This window comes from Papio anubis, chromosome 9, assembly GCF_008728515.1.
Source record: "Papio anubis isolate 15944 chromosome 9, Panubis1.0, whole genome shotgun sequence".
Taxonomy (NCBI): Eukaryota; Metazoa; Chordata; class Mammalia; order Primates; family Cercopithecidae; genus Papio; species Papio anubis.
This window is the reverse complement of record NC_044984.1, coordinates 123,440,618-123,461,711: the sequence shown is the minus strand read 5'-3', so window position 1 is coordinate 123,461,711 and position 21,094 is coordinate 123,440,618. Positions and strand designations below refer to the sequence as shown.

The 21,094-nt window shown below is 45.6% G+C and overlaps 1 protein-coding gene and 1 pseudogene across 1 annotated transcript; both read right to left on the bottom strand.

Annotated features, from left to right (window-relative positions):
- Window positions 1-6,630: 6,630 nt before the first annotated feature.
- On the bottom strand, window positions 6,631-9,942 carry LOC108581172 (annotated as a pseudogene).
- Window positions 9,943-10,239: 297 nt separating this feature from the next.
- LOC116268955 (NACHT, LRR and PYD domains-containing protein 9-like) lies at window positions 10,240-16,347 on the bottom strand. The gene is made up of 2 exons (XM_031650931.1): window positions 16,300-16,347; window positions 10,240-10,743 (listed from the first exon to the last, which is right to left on the bottom strand). The coding sequence occupies exons 1-2, from the start codon at window positions 16,334-16,336 to the stop codon at window positions 10,361-10,363; spliced, it is 420 nt and encodes a 139-aa protein (XP_031506791.1). The 5' UTR covers window positions 16,337-16,347; the 3' UTR covers window positions 10,240-10,360.
- Window positions 16,348-21,094: the final 4,747 nt, after the last annotated feature.

Below are 21,094 nucleotides of genomic sequence, written 5' to 3'. Positions count from 1 at the left end.
GTAATCAGACGATTCTGAAGACAGGAGAGGTACAATCTGGCTAATCAGACGATTCTGAAGACAGGAGAGGCACAATCTGGCTGATGTCCTAAAAGAGGCATTCTGGCTGCTCTGCAAAAAATACATGAGAGAGAGTCAAAGATGGAAGAGGGGAGACCAGGTAGCAGACCATCGCAATAATCCGGGGAGGTTCGGGGCAGAAGAGTGCCATAATCTGACTTCTTTTTAATAGATTTATCTGGAGTAGGGCAAGAGTGCATCGAGAGAGACCAGGTAGAAAATCAGTGCAATAATCCCCAGAGATGAGGGTGGTGAGAAGTCCTCAGAGGCTGCCAGAGCCAGAAGGGTTTGCTGATGGGCTGATTGTGTGGCGTGACGGAAGCAGAGGAGTCCAGGTGACTCCAGGGTCTTCAGCTGGAGCATCGGGATAAATGAAGTTGCCATTGACGGAGACGGGGAAGATGGCTGCATGAGCGCACTAACCCATGAGTTCTGCCTCAAGCATGTTAAATTGAGATCTATGCTAAATATACAAGAAGAGATATCCGGAAAGGTGCTGCATGTGAAAATCTTGAGTCTGAGGTAGATGTCCAGGCCAGATACATAGACAAGAGAGTCATTAGCCTGTAGATTGTACTAAAGAGAAGGAAGAGAGGAGAGGAGAAAAAAGAGACCTAAGGAATTGAAAAATGAGGAAGAACTTGCCCAGGAGATGGGGAGGGAGGTGCTAGTGGAGGGAGGTAAGAAACAGGAGGGAGTGGGGTCCCTAAAGGAAGAAGTTGATTCAGGAAACAAGAAACGATCAATGGTGCTGTATACTGATTAAAGGCAGATCAAGATGAAGACAGAGAATTGAACATGAAATTCAGCAACACTGAGATCACTGGTCTTCTGGACAGGAACTTCTTTTCTTGAGTGCTGGGAGCAAAAGAGTAGCTTAACAAAAGAATGAAGAGAGGAAAATACTGTGGACAGTTTTTCTAATGGCTTTTGCTAAAATAAAGAAGAGGGGAGGAAAGAGAAAAGGTGGGATAGCAATTTTCTTAAAAATTAGAGATATTATAAGACATTGCAGGACTGATCAAGTGGTGAGAAGAAACATAATATTGCAAGGGGAAAAGAGAACCACTTCTGGAATGTGAATGTCCTCACGTAGTTGATAGATGGAATGCACTGACCAAGGAGAAGGCTTGACCTTAAATCAGAGCGCAAACCATTCATCCATTGTAATAGGATGGAACCTATCTGTAGGTTGAGAGATAGGGCTCTGAGAACTCACAAAATTCTTCTCTTACTACTTCTATTGTACTCAGTGAACAGAAAGCAAATGGCTTTGGGAGCTGTAAAGGGGTTTCTAGACTGCACTGAGGATCCACTGAAATTCATGGCCAGAAAATTGAAGCAAGGCCAGTGGGCATGAGCGGGTGTTTCCCCAGTTACTTCCAGCTGCCTGCATGCAGGGGCGATGTAGATGCACAGTTGGATTTACCTGGAATTGCTGTTTTTGCAGGCGAACCTAACAGATGGAGAGAGAGCCCTGAGCATTGAGGGTACAGACAAGAGTTCGACGATGACTGTGGAACATAGTGTCTAAGCTCAGCACAGAGAGAGATGAAGATGAACTGTGTGTGTTCTGATTGGAGGTCAACCTCTCCTCCCCAAGAGGAGAGTGATGAAACATGACAAGGAAGTAGGAGGAATGGAGTACAGATCCAGGTGAAATAAAAGAACGTCAGGATTTGAAGAACGGGGGGCAGTGAGCTACCCAGGTGAGAAGTGGAGACCAGAGAATAATGAGACATTTGGAATTGAGAGTGGGGTGGGTGTACTTTTTTTGACAATGCAAAAACATCTAAAGGGTGATATCAACAAGGGGCTGCTTCACAGTCTCTCAGTGTGCAAGGCTAATATCTGTCGCAGAGGGTCATGGAAGGGCTTTAGGAGCATAGAAATTGGGAAATTAATTCTTACTCACGCTCACTGAGGACGTTGAAGAAGGCTGCACAAATGAGGTGGGTTTTTGGGGGGGTCTTTTTGGCTAGGTCTTGAAGCATGCACAGATTCTAAATGGGTGGGGATTGTGCAGTAGAGGACTAACCTTGGCCCAAGAAAGGCTTGGCTGCTGACCAGCCAGCCTCTAAGTCCTTGGGATGTCCTGCCTGAAAAGAGCATCTTTGTTTGCCGGGGACCCTTTTCCCACATGAGTCAATGTGGTTCATGGTGTGGGTTCTTAGACAAAGCAGTTATCCACTCAACCTCTGTAGGGCCTGGAGAATAAGGTCAGCCATGAGGGTGGTCAGGTGAGTCTATAGGACCATCACCCAGTCAGAACTCTGCCCACCAAGGCTGGGGGAGCTTCACTGGCTGGCAGGAGTCTGTGCGTGTTGCCACACTTCATGGCTGGGGGCAGTAAGTGCTGTGCCTGTGACTCCAGTGGGAGAGGACAACTGGAACTCTCCTGGGCCCGCCCTGTGCACTGCTTCCATATGCTGGGTTCAGTCTGCACACTTTCACTGTAATAAACTGTCGCTGTGAGCATAGCTGCTTTGCTCAGTCGTGGGCCTTCCAGGAAGCCACTGAGCCTGGGGGTAGTCTTAGGGGCCACAGTATTGGAGGTAAAGATGAAGGCCAAGAAACTCTAGTTAAGGACCTGGTATGAAACAAAACAAAACAAAACAAGGAAACTTGGAAATGTCATTTTCACATGAATAGACAGTACACAGAAAGGAAAAAAAAATTACTCTTAAACATATGAAAAAAGGGTCCAACCTGACTTTATAATATCACAAGTATAAAAGTATATTGAGATACCATTTTTTTAACCTAGGAGATTGGAACAAATCCCAAAGCACAGTAACACACTGCATCGTCAAGGCTGTGGGGACCCAAGGTCTCTCACATACAGCTGGCAAAAATGTGAATCAATTTAATTTGGCAATATCCATTAAAATTACAAGTACAAATACATTCGACCCATTTATCCTATGTCTGTAAATTTATCCCATCCAAATACTTGTACATGTGAGAATGCCTGTGCATAACAATATTCATTGCAGCTTTTTTGTGTAATAGAAAAAGATCGAAAGTAACTCATATGTCTATCAGTAGGAGACTGATTGAATAAATTACATTATACTATTCACCAGAATAAATAATGCAATGCAGCACATCTGAAAAAGAGGAATGAGAAAACTGTGTACTGATGTAGAAACAGATACATTTCAATGACAAAAAGCAAGTCGCAATACGGTATTACAGCAGGCAACTATTTATGTTAAAAAGTGTGGAAAATAAGAATACACATTGTATTTGCATGTGTTCGCATAAAGATACCATGTAATAATACACAAATAATGGATAAATGTAATGGCCTCTTTGGGGGTGAAGAGAGGAAGGGGAAGGATTATTTTTGTACCATATGAATATATTGTTTATTACACAGATTAAATTTAAAAAGAAAGAACTGCTATTTTCTAAACCACAGTACATTTTTGAATGCTTCTAAAAGACTGAAATGAAGTTGACTGCAGAAACATGTTTTGTGCCATTTCTGCTGGTTATCTGCTAATGTACTAGGCAGCCTCTACAATGCCCCCACCAATGCCTGCCTCCTGGCATTCATGCTCTTGTGTAATCCCCTCTCCTCACATGTGAGCTGGACTTACTTCTAATAAATGGAACATGGCACATGCGATGAAATGTCACTTCCAATGTTGGGTCATAAAAAGACTGTAACTCCCACCTTGGGTAGCAATGTGAGGTGAAATGTGTCCCTTTACAATTTACCGTTAAACTCCTAACCCCCAATGTGAATGCATTTGGAAATAGGACCTTTACAGAGTTCATTAAGGTTCAATGAGGTCATAAGGGTAGACCCATACTCTGATAGAACTGTGTCCTTATAAGAAGAGAAGCTAGGCACTGTGGCTTACTTCTGTAATCCCAACACTTTGGGAAGTTAAGGTGGGAGGATTACTTGAGCTCAGGAGTTGGAGACCAGGCTGGGCAACATAGTGAGCCCCCATCTGCTAAAAATACTTTTTAAAAAATTATGGCTGGGTGCAGTGGCTCATGCTTGTAATCCCAGCATTTTGGGAGGCCAAGGTGGGAGGACCACATGAGCCCAGGAGTTTGAGAGCAGCCTGGGCAACACAGTGAAGCCCCAGTTCTACAAAAAACAAAACAAAACAAAAAAACAAAAATTAGCCAGGCATGCTGGTGTACACCTGTAGTCCCAACTGCCTGGGAGGCTGAGGCCAGAGGATCTCTTGAGACTTGGAGGTTGAGGCTGCAGTGAGCCATGATTGTGCCACTGCACTCCAGACTGGGCAACAGAGCAAGACTCTTTACAAAAAGAAAGAAAGAAGGAAGGCAACACCAGAGCTTTCTCTCTTTACTATGTGAGGACACAGAGAGAAGGCAGCTATCTACAGGCCAGGAGGAGAATCCTCACTAGACACCAACACTCTGGGACCTTGACCTTAGACTTCTAGCTTCCAGAACTGGGAGAAAATAGATTTCCTGTTGTGTAAGCCACACAGTCCATGGTATCTTGATATGGTAGCCTGAACATGCTCCTTCAGGTGACAGGTATGCGCTCTCTCTCTCTCTCTCTGCGTGTGTGTGTGTGTGTGTAATTACTTGTTCTAGAAGGAGTCAGGAGCCACATCACAAAACAGCCCCACGGAGAGGCCCAGGTGACAGAGGCCTGAGGCTCATTGACAGCCACGTGAAAGAGCTTGGAAGCCAACCCTCTCCACATCAAGCCTTGAGATGACTTTACCCCCGGCCAGCATCATGAGAGGCCCTGAGCCAGAGCGACTTGACTAAGCTGCTCCCAGGCTTCTTACCTACAGAACCTGTGAGAGACTGAATGTTAGTTGTGTTCAGCTGCTGGTTTGGGGGTAATTTGTTACACAGCAATAGATAACTGATACATCCACACAGCAAGTTATTCCAAAGCTTAGCAGCCTGAAACAACAACACACACTTATTATGGCACACAGTTGCTGTAGCTCAAAAATTGATACTGGCGTAGGCATTGGTCTAGCTCAGGACTCCTCATCGTTGCCATCAAGGTGTTGGCCAGGGCTGCACTATTGGTTCAACCGGGGTTCAGCAGCCACTTCTAAGGTGGGTCACTCACAGACTGCTGGAAGGAGGCCTCTGTTCCTGACTGTGGGCAGAAGGTCTCAGCTCTCCATCACATGGGTCTCTCCACTGGTCTGTTTGAGAGTCCTTTCAACGTGGCAGCTGGTTTCCCCCAAAGCAAGTGATGCAAGAGAGAGAGAGGAGAGAGTGTGTGGCCCTGGATGTCATGCACTATTTATAATACCCTATTGGTGACCCAGCTCAGCCCTATTCAGTGTCGGGGGGGACCTTCCCAATGGAGTGTACTCCAGGATCAGGGACCCTTGGGAAGCAGGTTGAAGACTCTATTGAGACGGGATTTTTCCCTTGACCTTGACCCTTCCGGAGTGGTTCATTTCACTCAGCCTGCAGTCTGTGGACAGCTAAGTGTTAACAGCTCGGTGAAGAGTGAGGGTGACAGACTCCTGCACCTGCCCTTTCTGACACAGTTTTTGTTGGGTGTTCAGGAAGAACCAAGTCACATGAACTGTTTGAAAGATGATGAATGTGGAAGGCTTTACTGAACAGTGGAAGTGGCTCTCAGTGGAAGGGGAGCTGGAAAGGAGATGGTGCAGGAAGAAGGTGATCTTTTCCTGAAGGCCAGCCGTCTCTGGCTGGGCTCCCCTCCAAAGCTGCACCATCTGAAGTTCTCCCTGGCTCAATTGCAGTTTCTCGGCTCCCCACTCAGCCGCTTCCATCCTGGTCCATCAGCAGCTTGTGTTGCTCCCTTCTTTTTTTCCTGCCCGCTGGTCTGGCTTTTGTGGGCACAGGACAGGGGGCAGGGTGGGCCAAAAAGGCAGTCATTTGGAATGGGATCAGCTGCTTTCACTTAGGGCCGAGGGTCCAGGCTTGAGGGTGGAGTTTAGCCAGGAGCCCAGCCCTTCTGTATGAGGGTCAACTGCTTTTACTTAGGGTAGAGATTCCAGGCTTGAGGGTAGAGTTCAACTGGGAGCCCAGCCCTTCTGTATAAGGGTCAACTGTTTTTACTTAGGGTAGAGGTTCCAGGCTTGAGGGTGGAGTTTAGCCGGGAGCCCAGCCCTTCTGTATAAGGGTCAACTGTTTTTACTTAGGGTAGAGGTTCCAGGCTTGAGGGTAGAGCTTAGCTGGGAGCCCAGCCCTTCTGTATCACTAGGACAACATTGATAACACAGTCCCAGGGCTGGGGGTGGGTCTGAGGATTGGGGGATTTCAGGAATGAGGTTTAGGGATGAACAAAGAATGCTTGAGCCTTGTCAGGTAACCATTTCTAACTACTTGGTGCTTTCCTTTCCCTATAAATTTATATGGAGCCTACATAAAGAAGAAGGAAATAACATAAATGATAACATACTGAATATATATGTTGGTGAATTTTTTTTTTTTTTTTTTTTTTTTTTTGAGACAGAGTTCTTCTCTGTCACCAAGCCTGGAGTACAGTGGCAGGATCTTGACTCACTGTAATCTTGACCTCCCAGGCTCAGGTGATCCTCCCACCTCAGCCTCCTGAGTAGCTGGGGTTACAGGCGAGTGCCACCATGCCTGGCTAATTTTTGTATTTTTGTAGAGGCAGTGTCTCTGTATATTGTCCAGGCTGGTCTTGAACTTCAAGGATGGTCTTGGACTTCAAGGATCACGCTATCGGTCCACTTCAGCCTACCAAAGTATTAGGATTACAGGTGCGATCCATTGCACCTGGCCACTGCTAGAGACTTTTCATACAACAGTATGTCATGGAATTCTATGTTAGTACATATAGGTCTACTTTATGCTATTTGCTTTGTTTAAAAAAAATTATGGCAGTGAGGTGTTTAATATTTTAAAATATACAAAAACAGTGTAGATATATTTGAGTAATACTGAATTCTTAGAAAATAATCTATTGGAGTGTCATATATGAAAGGATAAGTAGAGATTTGGAAATGCTTTTTTTAATTGGACAAGAAAACTGATCAAATCTATATCTGGACAAACTAGAAACAGAAACTTTGAGTGCTAGCAATACAAACTATAGACACATTGATTCTATCGTCATTTCTACGTCAGAAGTATCAGAGAATTGCGGTGCCTGCAAAGGCATGCTCTTACACACCAAGACACCCATTAAAAAAATAAAGCCGAGGTTTCCAGTGTGTTTAGCACTCATTTAATGTACTTGTTCTTCCAAATATTGCAAGGTAGGATGGGATTTCTAAAGATAAGGGCATATAGAACCGAGGCAAAGACAATCAGCACATACACACTGAATCACTCTCCATAATCATATTGCTAGAACGCCGTCAGGGAGTAGCCCTGAAATCACAGACCTGCTGCCATGACGTGCAATTACAGGACAGAGGTGCCAGGAGGAGAAGTGCCCACTGACCAAGGAAAGCCTTTGTGAGAAGATTACTTCAGGGTGCTCTCCATCAGAGGAGCACACCCCTGATCTTGTATTCCTCATCGGTCCAAGGTTTATGTGAAATGGTCAGGTGGGGAATTTTTTCTTTCACAGACATCAGCCTCTTCTGAGTTTCTTCATCAAAGGCAGATTTGTGCAGCCTTAAATCTTCAGAAGTAGGGAAGATGGTTAAGTTTCCTTTTAGCTACAGTGACACCAAGCATCCGCAGGGGGCACAGTCCGGGTGGCTCAAAGCCTCACACAGCACCGCCACCACATCAGGGTCCAAGGTAACCCAGTTGAGGTTCAGGCTCCTCCATGTTTTGCGGCAGTGAGTGCCACAGTAGGCATGGGTGATCGGCCATGTTTGCATTGCAAGACACTCTAAAGTGAGGATGGCGTCACATAACTGTTTGACACCAGCACCTCCTATTTCATCATGCCCAAGTTTCAGGGTCTTCAGTATTTCATTGCAAATAAGAACAGCAGCAATGTACTTAGGGAAACAGAAGTAAGGAAACAGCCCATCAACCACAACTCCTGTATGTTGCAGTGTGTGTGCTTCAGCGCTTCACACAGAGACGCCGTGCCATTATCTTCCAGGAAATTTGATCCCAGATCAAGGAGGAATAGGGATTTATCCCAGAAAAGGAGGAGGATGAGACACAGGTGAGACAGCAGCACATCAACATCAGTGTCGCCAGGGCACAGCAACATCATTCTTTCATCCTTTGTGGGATTTTCTACCAAGGAGAGATGTGTCAGCTTGCTGTTGCAGGCCAGGACAGAGGCGATGTCTTCACAACCTTCATGGGAGATGCCAGTATCAGCTCTTCTATCTTGCATGTTGCATGCTTCAATGTCTCACACAGGTGCCTGACATCAGTATGGGAGAGGCATACAGGCTCAGAAATTTCATATGAGGGTCATGAAGAACTGCCTTAAATAATTCTGAATCATTTCCAAAGTTAGGCATACAAGTAAATGTGAGTTTTTGGAGCTTACAAGCAGGTTGAGCCAGCACTTTGCCAAGAATTGCCAGGGAGGCATCACCAAGCCTACTGTTTTCCATGTCTAACGTCTGGAAGTTCTTGTTGGTAATGAACATTAAGCAAAGCTCCCGCCAGTAAACGAGCTTGTCATTGTGATCTGAGATGCATCCTGAGAAATCTGGAAAATATTCTCTACACACATGTGAAGTATAGTTAAATTCTGACAATGCTTCAGGCAGACTGAAGGTACTACCAAACGTTCTATGTCACCAATATAAATGAAAACTTCTTCAAAGAAATTTATCACTTGTGTTACAAATTCTTTTTCCTGAGTTGCGAATAAACCACGGAATAATTCCTGGAAACCTATCGCTTCCCTATCAGCTTCACACTGACTTAAACTTTTAAGGCACTGGGTTATTTCTTGCTTTAGGTCTTTTGACAATGGAAAACCGAAGGATGTCTCCAGCAAGCTGATGATTTCTTCTGTTGAATTTCCAAACACGAATACCCCCACCTGGGTCAAGTGGGTTTAAGGCTGAGCCACCCTGGCTCTTACAAGATGGATTATGCTTTCAATGGTTGGGTTAGGATCATCTTTGGGTCGTTTGAGCAAATAAAACATGGCAGCACAAAACTCTTGGATACATATATGGATGAAGGTAAAACAGTTACCTCTCCTTTGGAGAAGTTTCATACCCACCCACATTAAGCCCTCAGACTCAGATAACCCATTCCTCCAGAGATCCCATGGCAAAATACAAGTGTATGTGTCCACATTCCCTGACTTCCTGCTTTAAATACATTTGTTTAAAATGATGTATATAAAGAGGTGGTATTTTGGGAGTTTATCTCAAGGTCTTCTCCCCTTTCTAGCCACCATTTCATACAAGTACAGACCAACCAGCATATAAAGGGATTATGGCACAAGATAAACAGCGGTCCAGTATCTCTCACAAAATTAAAGGCTTTCAAGGCTTTATTCTTCTCGCTGAAGAAGTAGGAGAAATACAGCTTCCTTTCAAGTTCAGTGAATCCTGGGAGCTTTATGAGTTTTGGGGGCTACAACATAAAATAGTTTTTTTTTTTTTTTTTTTTTTTTGCATACCCACTTTTCCTAATGCAATAAGCAGAGAGGATTCTGGAATCATCTTTTTTTTGCAACAAACTGCTCAGGATAATTTGTGTTGGCTGCTGCCGCCTCCAGTCATCATACAAGTCAGCTTTAAGTTCCAAGTCAAACTTCAGTTGCTCAAAGCCATCCATGATGAACAGAATTTGCTCTGGCTGGGAAAAAAAAAAAGTCTTTGATCTTTTCTGGAGACTCAGGCCAGTCCCAGTCCCTAGAGAGGAGCTCCAGTAAGCTGGTCTCTGTGATACCGATCGTTTCACAGACATTAAGGAAAAAAACAAATGTGAATCTATCCTTCCATAACATAAGTTTCCCTCTGCCCAGTCCAACATCACTTTTTTTTTTTTTTTTTTTTTTTTTTTTTTTTTTTTTTTTTGAGACTGAGTCTTGTTCTGTCATCCAGGTTGCAGTGCAATGGTGTGATCTCAGCTCAGTGCAACCTCTGCCTCCCAGGTTCAAGTGATTCTCCTGCCTCAGCCTCCCAAGTAATTGGAATTATAGGCATGCACCAGCATGCCCAGCTAATTTTTGTATTTTTAGTAGAGACGGGGTTTCACCATGTTGGCCAGGCTGGTCTTGAACTCCTGACCTCAGGTGATCCGCCTGCCTCGGCCTCCCAAAGTGCTGGGATTACAGGCGTAAGCCACTGCACCTGGCCCATTACTTTTCTTAAAAGGGTTGTTTTTCCAATTCCATCAGAGCCTTCCAGGACCACAGTGAGTAGTCTAGCTTCAGCAGTATATGCATCATTCAATACTTGGACTCATTTTTCATGATTTCTTTGTAGAAATGCTCAGGGACATGAACATAGGTTTCCCTTTCCCATACAAGTTGAAATTTTTCTTTCATGTGCTTTCTATATGGGTTGAGCTTATTTCTCATCTCTTCCTGAGCCTTCGTCCAGAGATCTTTCCTACTGATCTGTAGAAATAGGTTCAGTGTCACCTTCCATGCCTGTTCTCCTGGATAATGTTTGTCCAACAGCTTTGCTACATCTTCTTTGGAAGGCTTCTTTAGCTCAGGCCAGGTGATTGGCTTGAGTTCAGATGTCAAAGGTTCTTGTCTGAGGAGCTCCTTAAATTTCCAAAACTCTTCCTTTCTGAGCTCCTTCAGGCACCACCACAAGCCAAAATCTGAAAAGAAAGAAAAAAAAAAAAAAAAAAAAAAAGGGATTCCACCACATTGTCCCAGATTGTGAGCTCAGATGTCTCCAGAGGGAAAAGAAAGATCCTCAAAAATAAAGAATAAATGATACCCAATCCTGCTCCTGGTCCTTCCGGCTGGTACTCATCCTATTTTATGCTATTTTAACTGGCATATGGCACTTCACAGGATGTTTATAGACTGTTTTATGTAACTATTCACTTATTGGTGTACTTTTCAGTTAGTTCAAGTTTTGCACTGTGAAAAATAATAATAGACAATCTCCAAAGGTTATGTACCTTATGATTCTATTTCTGTGATATCCTAAAAAAAAAAAAAAATTATAGTGATGTAGAACAGATGACAAGGGCCAGAGGTAAGGGGTGGGGAAGGAGTATGTTACTACAAAGGGTTAATGTGAGGAAATTTGCAGTGCCCTGATGGTGGTGCCAGTTATACCAATCTATACCTGTGTAAATTTCATGGAACTATACAGAGACAACATGCCAATTTTGATAAGTGGTAACTTTTTAAAAGTAAATTGATGTTTTAAAGTAATCATATATGTACAATGCTTCTGTGACCATCCATGTAATGCCCGACACAAGGAGGCTGCTCTAGGGCAGCCTATAGGAAGAGTGATGCCAAGTCACAGGTTATCACATCTTTGATTTTCATATTTTCTGCCAAGTAAATATTGTATTGTGTTGCTTGAAAGCAGCTACACAGATGGGCTTTTTTTTAATTAGCAAATTTTGTTTCATATATTTGAGGTTTACAATGTGATGTTTTGGGGTACATATAGATGGTAAAAATGGTAAAAAAAAAAATGCAAAAGAAATAAAAAAGAAAAAGAAAAGAAAACAATTACTGTAGTGAAGCAGATTGACATAACTGTCATCTCACATAGTTCCTTTTTTGTGACAAGAGCAGCTAAAATCTACGTATTTAACAAAACCCCAATACAATTTTGTTAACTTTCGTCCTCGTAATGCACCTTAGACCTCTAGATCTGTTTATTCTGCATATCTGCTCATTTGTATCCTTTGGCCCACACTGCAGCATTAGTAACATAGTCACAAAAACCAAGAGACCAAAACAACCTGAATGCCCATGAGCGGATGAATAGATAAAGACAATGTGGTTCTGTAGGGAGAGAGAATGGAATAGTATTCAGCCTTTAAAAAAGCGGCCGGGCGTGGTGGTTCACACCTGTAATCCCAGCACTTTGGGAGGCTGAGGCAGGCAGCTCATGAGGTCAAAACATCGAGATCATCCTGGCCAACAAGGTGAAACCCCATCTCCACTAAAAATATAAAAATTAGCCAGGTGTGGTGGTGCACGCCTGTAGTCCCAGCTACTCAGGAGGCTGAGGCAAGAGAATCACTTGAACCCAGGAGGCGGAGGTTGCAGTGAGCTGAGATCGTGCCACTGCACTCCAGCCCGGGTGACAGAGCGAGACTCCATCTCAGAAAAAAAAAAAAAAAAAAAAGGAGATCCTGCCATGTGCCACAACATGAATGAACCTGGTGGACATCATGCTAAGTGAGATCCAAACACAGAAGGACAAATCCGGCATCATCTCACTTACGTGTGGAATATTTTCTAAAGAGCTCAAATATGCAGACATAAAGAATGAAACAGTCATTACCACAGGTGCGGGACTGGGGAAACAAGGACATGTGGGTCAAGGGATACACAGCAGATAGTAGCATGGGTTTTTCTTAAAGGCAACATGGCCTCAGGGATAGTTCCTGCTATGGGCTCTATGGGGGACCTCAACAGAGAAGTGAAAATCTGTATATTAAAAATCCTAAATATCCCAAATCTATTTTCCAAACTGCTGTCCTTTCTTTTTACTGGGGTAGGTTCCCAACGCAGGGACAGAATGAGAAATAAAACAGAAAAAGAGGAAATGAGAGGAGGAGTAGAAAACTCCAGTACTTACAGGGCCCAGCTGGTAACATGAAAAAACAATTATTATCGTAAGTATAGCAAACATTGAGAGAGATCTTTCAAGATGTCAGGCACTGGCTGAGAGGGTTTGCCTGTGTCCCCACCCAGATCTCATCTCGAATTGTAATCCCCACATGCCAAGGAGGGACCTGACGGGAGGTGATTGGATCTTGGGGATGGTTTCCCCCATGCTGTTCTCATGATAGTGAGTTCTCAGGAGATCTGATGGTTTAAAAGTGTGTGGCTTCCTTCACGCTCTGTCTCTCTCCTGCCGCCACGTAGACTGCCTTGCTTCCCCTTCCCCTTCTGCCATGATTGTAAGTTTCCTGAGGCCTCCCCAGTCATGCAGGACTGTAAGCCAATTCCACCTCTTTTCTTTATAAATTACCCAGTCTCAGGTGGTATTCTTTTTTTTTTTTTTTTTTTTTTTTTGAGGCGGAGTCTTGCTCTGTGCCCCAGGCTGGAGTGCAGTGGCGCGATCTCGGCTCACTGCAAGCTCCGCCCCCCCGGGTTCACGCCATTCTCCTGCCTCAGCCTCCCAAGTAGCTGGGACTACAGGCGCCCACCACCTCGCCCGGCTAATTTTCTTGTATTTTTAGTAGAGACGGGGTTTCACCGTGTTAGCCAGGATGGTCTCGATCTCCTGACCTCGTGATCCGCCCGTCTCGGCCTCCCAAAGTGCTGGGATTACAGGCTTGAGCCACCGCGCCCGGCCTTATAGCAGTGTGAGAATAGACTAATTCACCAGCCAAATGACGTTCCACATCACAATGGATTTGATCCTTACAACACACCTCTAAAGCAGGTTACCTTCATATCCCGCATCTTACAGGTGAGGAAACTGAGGCACAAAGAGAGTGAGCAATATACCTGATATTACACCTAGAAAATGGCAGAAGCAGAACTCAAGACAAGGCAGTTCAGAATGCACAACCGTAAGTGGATGAAATCAGCCAGGAGTTAGAATCCTGACATTCCATATTGCATTGTCAACACCACACCTGACAACCAGAGTGAGGATCGAGGAGGTGAGGGCAGATGCGGCAGGCAATAGCTCCACACATGGCTGCCCTTGGAAAACACGCTTAGCATCAACAGATATTTCATCTTTTTGTGGAAAGAGCTCAAACTTGGGATTTCTTTATAAAGTGTCTCAATTTTAAAATATGGACTCAGTTGACTTGTAATAACTGTAGATCTTCTTATGATCTCTGAATTAGAACTAGCTAATGTTGTGTTGACACAAATTGCCAGCCCTCTGTGATTCATTTAGACCCAGCTTGAGGAGCTCGCCCAAGGACACCCTCTCTTTATCTGTTATTGCATCACAAAACTAACACATTAAATCTTAATGACTTACAGTGAAAACAGTTTGCTTATTATGATGGTTTATTGATTGTAATTTATTATGATGGTTTATTAATTACTATAACGATTGCTCATGAGTCTACAGCTCTGCTGATCTAAGTCATGCTCGGCTGGTTGTGACTGGACTCACTCATATATCTGTGGTCAGATGCCTGGTTGGCTGGGGGCTGGCTGGTCTAGAATGGCACACAAGACACTGGTTCTACTGCATGCTGTTAACAAAAGCAAGTCAAGGGACCAGGCTGTGTTTTCCACTCAGGCATGAAGAAATAGACAACGAAGTCCTAGGCATGGAGCCCAGGCAGGGGAGGTGATAAGGCTGCAAAAATAACCCCACTTCCTTGCCACCGAACTAGTTTTGTGGCCTTACCCCCTCCTCTGCCCAGGCTCTGCACCTAGGACTTTGTTGATTGCTTAATGAAAGCCAAAGGCTAGAAAGGAACAATTAAACTTTCACAAGTGCTAGTAAGTGAAATTATTCATTGACAGCTGATAAATTCAAACTATTCAGGTCCAATTTTATTGTTTGCTCCTATTCCCATTGAAATAGTCATCAAAGGAAGCTGAAGGTAGAAGTCAAGCCCTATCAGGAGTTAATTCTATGGATTGTATATCTTAAAGGTAGTAGGAAAAAACTGAATAAATAGCCTTAGCTGAGGCAGAAGTTCAGCACTATATGAAGACCATCACCCTCTGAGAAGGCTTTTCCCACCTTCCTCCTAGAATGTGTGGAGTTGTGTGAATCTAACATGCTAACATATGCAGAACAGTGCTTAGAACAAACGGAGGACAATGCAAGTGTCAACTATTACTCTTATTTCTAAATCCCACCATGTTTTACTAAGAACCTACTTACTACACAATGTTGTGATAAATGTGTGTTGTGGGATTTAATAAATGCTCCCTGAGTTGAGAGGAGCCTGTCACTTTCGTTTGCTGCTTGACTTTCCTTCCTTCCTTCCTTCCTTCCTTCCTTCCTTCCTTTTCTCTTTCTTTCTTTTTCTCTTCTCTTTTTCTTTCTTTTCTTTCTCCTTCCTCTCCTTCCTTCCTTCCTTCTCTCCTTCCTTCCTTCCTTCCTTCCTTCCTTCCTTCCTTCCTTCCTTCCTTCTCAGACTCATGCTGTGTCACCCAGGTTGGAGTGCAGTGGTGCCCAGCTCAATGCAACCTCTGCCTCTGGGGTTCAAGAGATTCTCATGCCTTAGCCACTCAAGTAGCTGGGATTACAGGCACGCATCACCATGCCCGGATAATTTTTTGTATTTTTAGTAGAGACAGGGTTTCGCCATATTGGCCAGGCTGGACTCGAACTCCTGGCCTCAAGTGATCCACCCACCTTGGCCTCCCAAAGTACTGATATTACAGGCGTGAGTCACTACATGTGGCTGCTGCTTGACTTTCTAAGTGAGACATTCACATTCTGGACCTGCAGTAAACAGATTTGCAAAAGCCAGGAAGGCAGATTAGTAAGGTTAGTTCCACGTTCTTCTCCCCCTCCACACACACATTCTTTAGATTATGTGGTAAATATAAAATGACACCCCAGAGACGTCCACATCTTAATCCCCGGAACCTGTCGAGGTGTTACTGACATGGCCAAATGGATTTTGTAGGGGTGACGTATTAGTCTGTTCTTGCGCTGCTATAAAGTAGTAACTGAGGGTGGGTAATTTACAAAGAAAAGAGGTTTAAATGGCGCTCAGTTTTGCAGGCTGCACAGGAAGCCTGGTAGCCTCTGCTCCTGGGGAGGCCTCAGGGAGCTTTGATTCATGGCAGAAGGTGGAGTGGAAGCAGGTATCTTACATGGCAGGAGCAGGGTCAAAGGCGGGTGGCGGTGTGACACACTTAACCGGGCCGCATAGGAACTCACACGCTCACTCTCCTGAGGACAGCACGGAGAGAACGGTGCTAAACCATTGATGAGAACTCCGCCCCCATGATCCAATCCCCTGCCACCAAGCCCCGCCTCCAACCCTGGGGAGAACAACGCGGTAGGAGATTTGGGTGGAGACACAGATCCAAACCACATCAGGTGATTATGTAAGGAGATCATCTGGGATCATCCCAAGAATCAAAATGTTTATATTAGGGAGACAGAGTCCCAGAACAATAGGCGATGCAAGGACACGCAGAGGTCAGAGGGACCTGAAGACGCTGTCCCGCTGGCAGTAAAGATGGAAGAAGGGGCTACATGAGTCCATTGTCGCATGGCTATGAAGACATACCTGAGACTGGGTAATGTATGAAGAAGACAGGTGTCATTGGCTCATGGTTCCGCAGGCTGTACAGGAAGCAGAGTGGCTTTTGCTCGGCTCCTGGGGAGGCCTCGGGGAGCTTTCAGTCATGGTGGAAGGCAAAGGGAGAGCAGGCACTTCCCGTGGCTGGAGCAGGAGGAAGACGGGTGGCGCTGCACACTTTTAAATCATCAGATCTCACGAGAACTCACGGTCACCAGGACAGCACCAGGGGCGATGGTGCTAAACCATTCATAGAGGATCCACCCCATGACCCAGTCACCTCCCACCGGGCCCCACCTCCACACCCACACATCAGGTATAACCACTCTACATGAGGTTTGGGCAGGGACATGGATCCAAACCACGTCAGCGGTCATGAGGCAGGGAATTGGGCAGCCTTTACTTAGGAGCTGCCAGAGACAAGAAACTGATTCTCCCCAACAGCCCTCAGCAGGAAGGGAGCTCTGCCAACACCTTGATGTTAGGACTTCTGATCTTAGAACTGTCTGATAATAAATGCATGCTGTTTAGAGTCACTAGATTTGTGGTGATTTGTCACTGCAGCAGTAAGATACCAATACAGATGGAAATGGGGCGGCGTACCCTCATCAGTTCTCAGCCTCCCGAGTCCTGTCAAGAAAGAGCCCAGCACAGGGGCTGCCCTCAGGGTCTCTGGGACCAGCCTGCAGGTGTGAATTCCCAGCTCTCACACCAGTCATTTGAATCCCTTGTGTCTCAGTTTCCTTACCTACACAATGGGCATAATACAAGCTCATGCCTCATGGCGTTGATAGAAGGATTTAGTGAATTAATATATGAAATGTGTTTCCAGTTTCCAGCACATATAAAAAATACATCCTGATTTCTAGGGATCTGCAAACCAGTTTGAGAAGAAAGACGTAGTTCTTGGTGTTAGTATTCCGTATTTCCATTTCTAATTAAATTCAGGGAGAGAAGAAAAGAAACAACCACTTCTGCAAACCTGGGTACAGCGTTTCTCCGTGCAAGTCTTAGAGATCTGTGCGCTAGTGTGTGTTGTGTGGGCCTGTTAGCACGTGTAACTTTTGATGGACCACTTATCTTAGTTATTGCTTTCTATTTTATTTCCCCTGGATCCCAGTAATAAATTGGGCCTTTCTGTGGTATGAAAGATCTCTGAAAATAGTTCAGACCCTGTTGGATGCCTACTAAAACATGATTGAATTAAGCTCAAACTCCAGATGGCCTTTATCTAGAGGGGTAACCAAGTAAAAGATGTTTTCATGTAAAAGGCTAGACATCACATTGCTTGCCATCTCCCTAAAGCCCTTGTAGACCTAGAAACATTAAAAAATAAATAAATTTAAATTAAAAACAATAAAAACACCTCACGCCTCTCACTGATGCCCATCCTTCTCTATGGAGAAACATGCATTTGCTCAAATCCAGGAAGAGCCCACCATAGTGTCCCCCTGTGTTACCCTCTGGCCCTTTTCTCCTCACCCCCACCTGGGTTCAGGTGCTCCGTGGTCAGTGCTGTGTGGAGGGGTGGAATGGAAATTACCCAGACATTGTACCTATGCACACAGGGTGACCAGTTGATTTGTAATGGTCCTTATGGTACAAATACATTTCGTCTGGAACATTTCTTGAAGGACAGTCCTTGTTATTTGACTTTGCAAGCTCATGAGGAAAGTAATTTGTAGGACATGAAAAAGAGACTCGTTTCTTATTGTGTGGCAACAGGGTTAGTAATTAATGAATTAGCCCTAAGCTCCATTCACGTGTATGTAATTATCTATTCCACACCTCTGGATGGGGATCTAAAAGGCACCCGTAACTCATTCTAACAACAGGGGTTCTTGGTTTTTGTTCTACTGTTCATTTCTCCCCCTAAGAGTAGACTCAGTGGCACAGAACGGAAATCACAGAAGAACAGCTGCATAAACATAATGGTCCTTATTCTCCCACATAAAAGGCACTGAAAGATGGACAGCTCAGGCCTGACACAGAGGTCCCAGGAAGTAATTGGGGAACGAGGCTTTTTCTACCCCAAGGTCACAAAGTGGCCCCTGAAGCTCCAACTACCACACAGTCATTCCAGGTAGCTGGAAGGAGAGGCAAGAGGTGGGCCCCTCTTGGCTGAACCAGAACCTTTAAAAGCCCTTCCTGGAAGTTCCTTCTGAAGATGCCACTTTTATCTGATTGGCCAGGACTTAGTCACATGCCTAAACCCAGCTACCAGGAAATCCAGAAGGTGCAGACTTTTTGATCTCAGCAAGTTGCCACCCCTGAGAAAGGCTGGGCTCTGAGGCTGAGGGAGGACAAGGGAACACCAGCGTGGCAACAGCAGTCTCAGCTACCCACTCCAAGCCGCTCCTCTCTCAGCTACCCCCTCCAAACTGCTTCTCTCTCAGCCACCCCCTCCAAGATATTCCTCCCTCAGCTACCCGCTCCAAGCTACTCCTCCCTCAGCTACCCCCGCCAAGCTGCTTCTCTCTCAGCTACCCCTCCAAGCCACTCTTCTCTCAGCTATTGCCTCCAAGCCACTCTTTTCTTAGCCACCCCCTCCAAACTGCTTCTCTCTCAGCTACCACCTCCAAGCTACTCTTCCATCAGCTACCCCCTCCAAGCCACTCTTCTCTTAGCCACCCCCTCCAAGTCGCTCCTCTCTCAGCTACCTGCTCCAAGCCACTTCTCCCCAGACTTGCCCACCTCATGAACGGCACCCCCAGCTGCTCCAGCCAAAACCACAGCAGCACCCATGGCTCACTTGCCTGCATCCTCCACACCTAATTGAACAGCAGGATGCACCAATTCCATACCCAAAATACATCTCTTCCTGCCCACATCTCTCTGCATCCCTGCTGCTACCGTACCCCTGAGACGTTACTGTAAGTGTAGGCTATTGCTATTATTGTTCCTAAGTCCCACTGTGTTTTGTTAAGAAACTACTGACCAGGCCGATGGCTCATGCCTCTAATCCCAGCACTTTGGGAGGCCAAGGCGGGCGGATCACAAAGTCAGGAGATCAAGACGATCCTGGCCAACATGGTGAAACCCCGTCCCTACTAAAATACAAAAAAAAAAAAAAAAAAAATTAGCCAGGCGTGATGGTAGGCCTGTAGTCCCAGCTACTTGGGAGGCTGGGGAGGCTGAGGCAGGGGAATCTCTTGAACCCAGGAGGCGGAGGTTGCAGCGAGCAGAGATCGCACCACTACACTCCAGCCTGGCAACAGAGTGAGATTCCGTCTCAAAATTTAAAAAAGAACCTACTTAGTGCACCATGTTGTGATAAATGTGTGTTGTCGGATTTAATAAATGCTCACTGAATAGAGAGCAGCCTGTCACTTTCGTTTGCTACTTGACTTGAGACCCAGCTGCTCTCACTTTCCTATAACCCACTCTCCACAGAGCAGCAAAATCTCACCATGCCACTCCCCTACTTAGACCTCTCCTATGGCGCCCCTTGAGAGTTGAGTTAAAAAACACCAACTGGCCACTGCCAGCCAGACCGCCCATGGTCTCAGACCCAGAAACCCTGAGCACTTGTCCTGCCTCCACATCGCTCACTCCTGAGCTCCAGCCACAGGGGGGCCCTTCTTCTCCTGTTCCTCCAACAGTCCAAGCCCTTCCTACCTGGGGTTTCTGCACGTCCTCTTCCCTGTGTCTGGACAGCTTAATCTCAGCCGTGAAAGTACAACCTCATCACAATTCCACCTCAATACAATGTCCCTCCTCACAAGCACCTGCTCCCATCACCTGAGACCAAGTCTCACCCAACTCATACACGCCCCAGTCACTCTGTAGCCCTGTTTTGTGTTTTTCCATTTTTAATTAATTAATTATTGAGACGGAGTCTCACTCTGTTGCCCAGGCTGGAGTGCAGTGGCACGATCTCGGCTCACTGCAAGCTCCGCCTCCCGGGTTCACGCTATTCTGCCTCAGCCTCCTGAGTAGCTGGGACTACAGGCACCCGCCACCATGCCTGGCTAATTTTTTGAATTTTTAGTAGAGACAGGGTTTCACTGTGTTAACCAGGATAAGTCTCGATCTGACCTCGTGATCCGCCTGTCTCGGCCTCCCAAAGTGCTGGGATTGCAGGCATGAGCCACCGCACCCGGTCAGCCCTGTTTTATCTTCTTTACAACCTGGCCGGGTGCAGTGGCTCACATCTATAATCCCAGCCCTTTGGGAGGCCAAAGCAGAAGGATAACTTGAGCCCAGGAGTTCTAGGCCCACCTGGATAACACAGCCAGACTCTGTCTCTACAACACAGAAAAAAATTGGCTGGGTGTGGTGGCATGTGCCTGTGGTCCCCAGCTACTTGAGAGGCTGGGGTGGGAGGATCGTTTGAGCCCAGGAGTTTAAGGCCAGTCAGCCATGGTCACCACGGCACTCCAGCCTGGGCGACAGAGCAAGACGCTGTCCCAACATAAATAAATAAAACCTATCATTACCTGCAATTCCCTTTTTTCAAATGTACTGGCTTACTGGTTCATAGTTCAACTCTACCTGTTAAAACACAACCCCCCATGAGGACAGGGAGCCTGTGTTTCTTGAGGTCAGAATCCTTGATGTGTAGGAGTGCATTTGATGCATAATAGGTGCTCAAAAGCTGTTGAATAAACAAATGAGGGGAGGAGCGAACTCTTCTGAGGCAAACGTGCATGAGATCAGAACGGATGGGCACTGGAGAGGTGGAGTGGACCTGGGGATAATAATCCACCTCCCTGGGAAAGAAGAACGAGTCATGAAAACGCCGACAAAGTCAACCAAGACCACAGCAGGACACGATGAATGC

Bases quoted from the DNA above. Each gene is read 5' to 3' on its own strand.
- LOC116268955 (XM_031650931.1), bottom strand. From the start codon at position 16,336: ATGACACCTGTCTTCTTCATACATTACCCAGTCTCAG. The intron at 10,744-16,299 runs GTATGTCTTCAT...CTTTCTTTTCAG, and splicing joins CATACATTACCCAGTCTCAG to ATTTTGGCTTGTGGTGGTGC.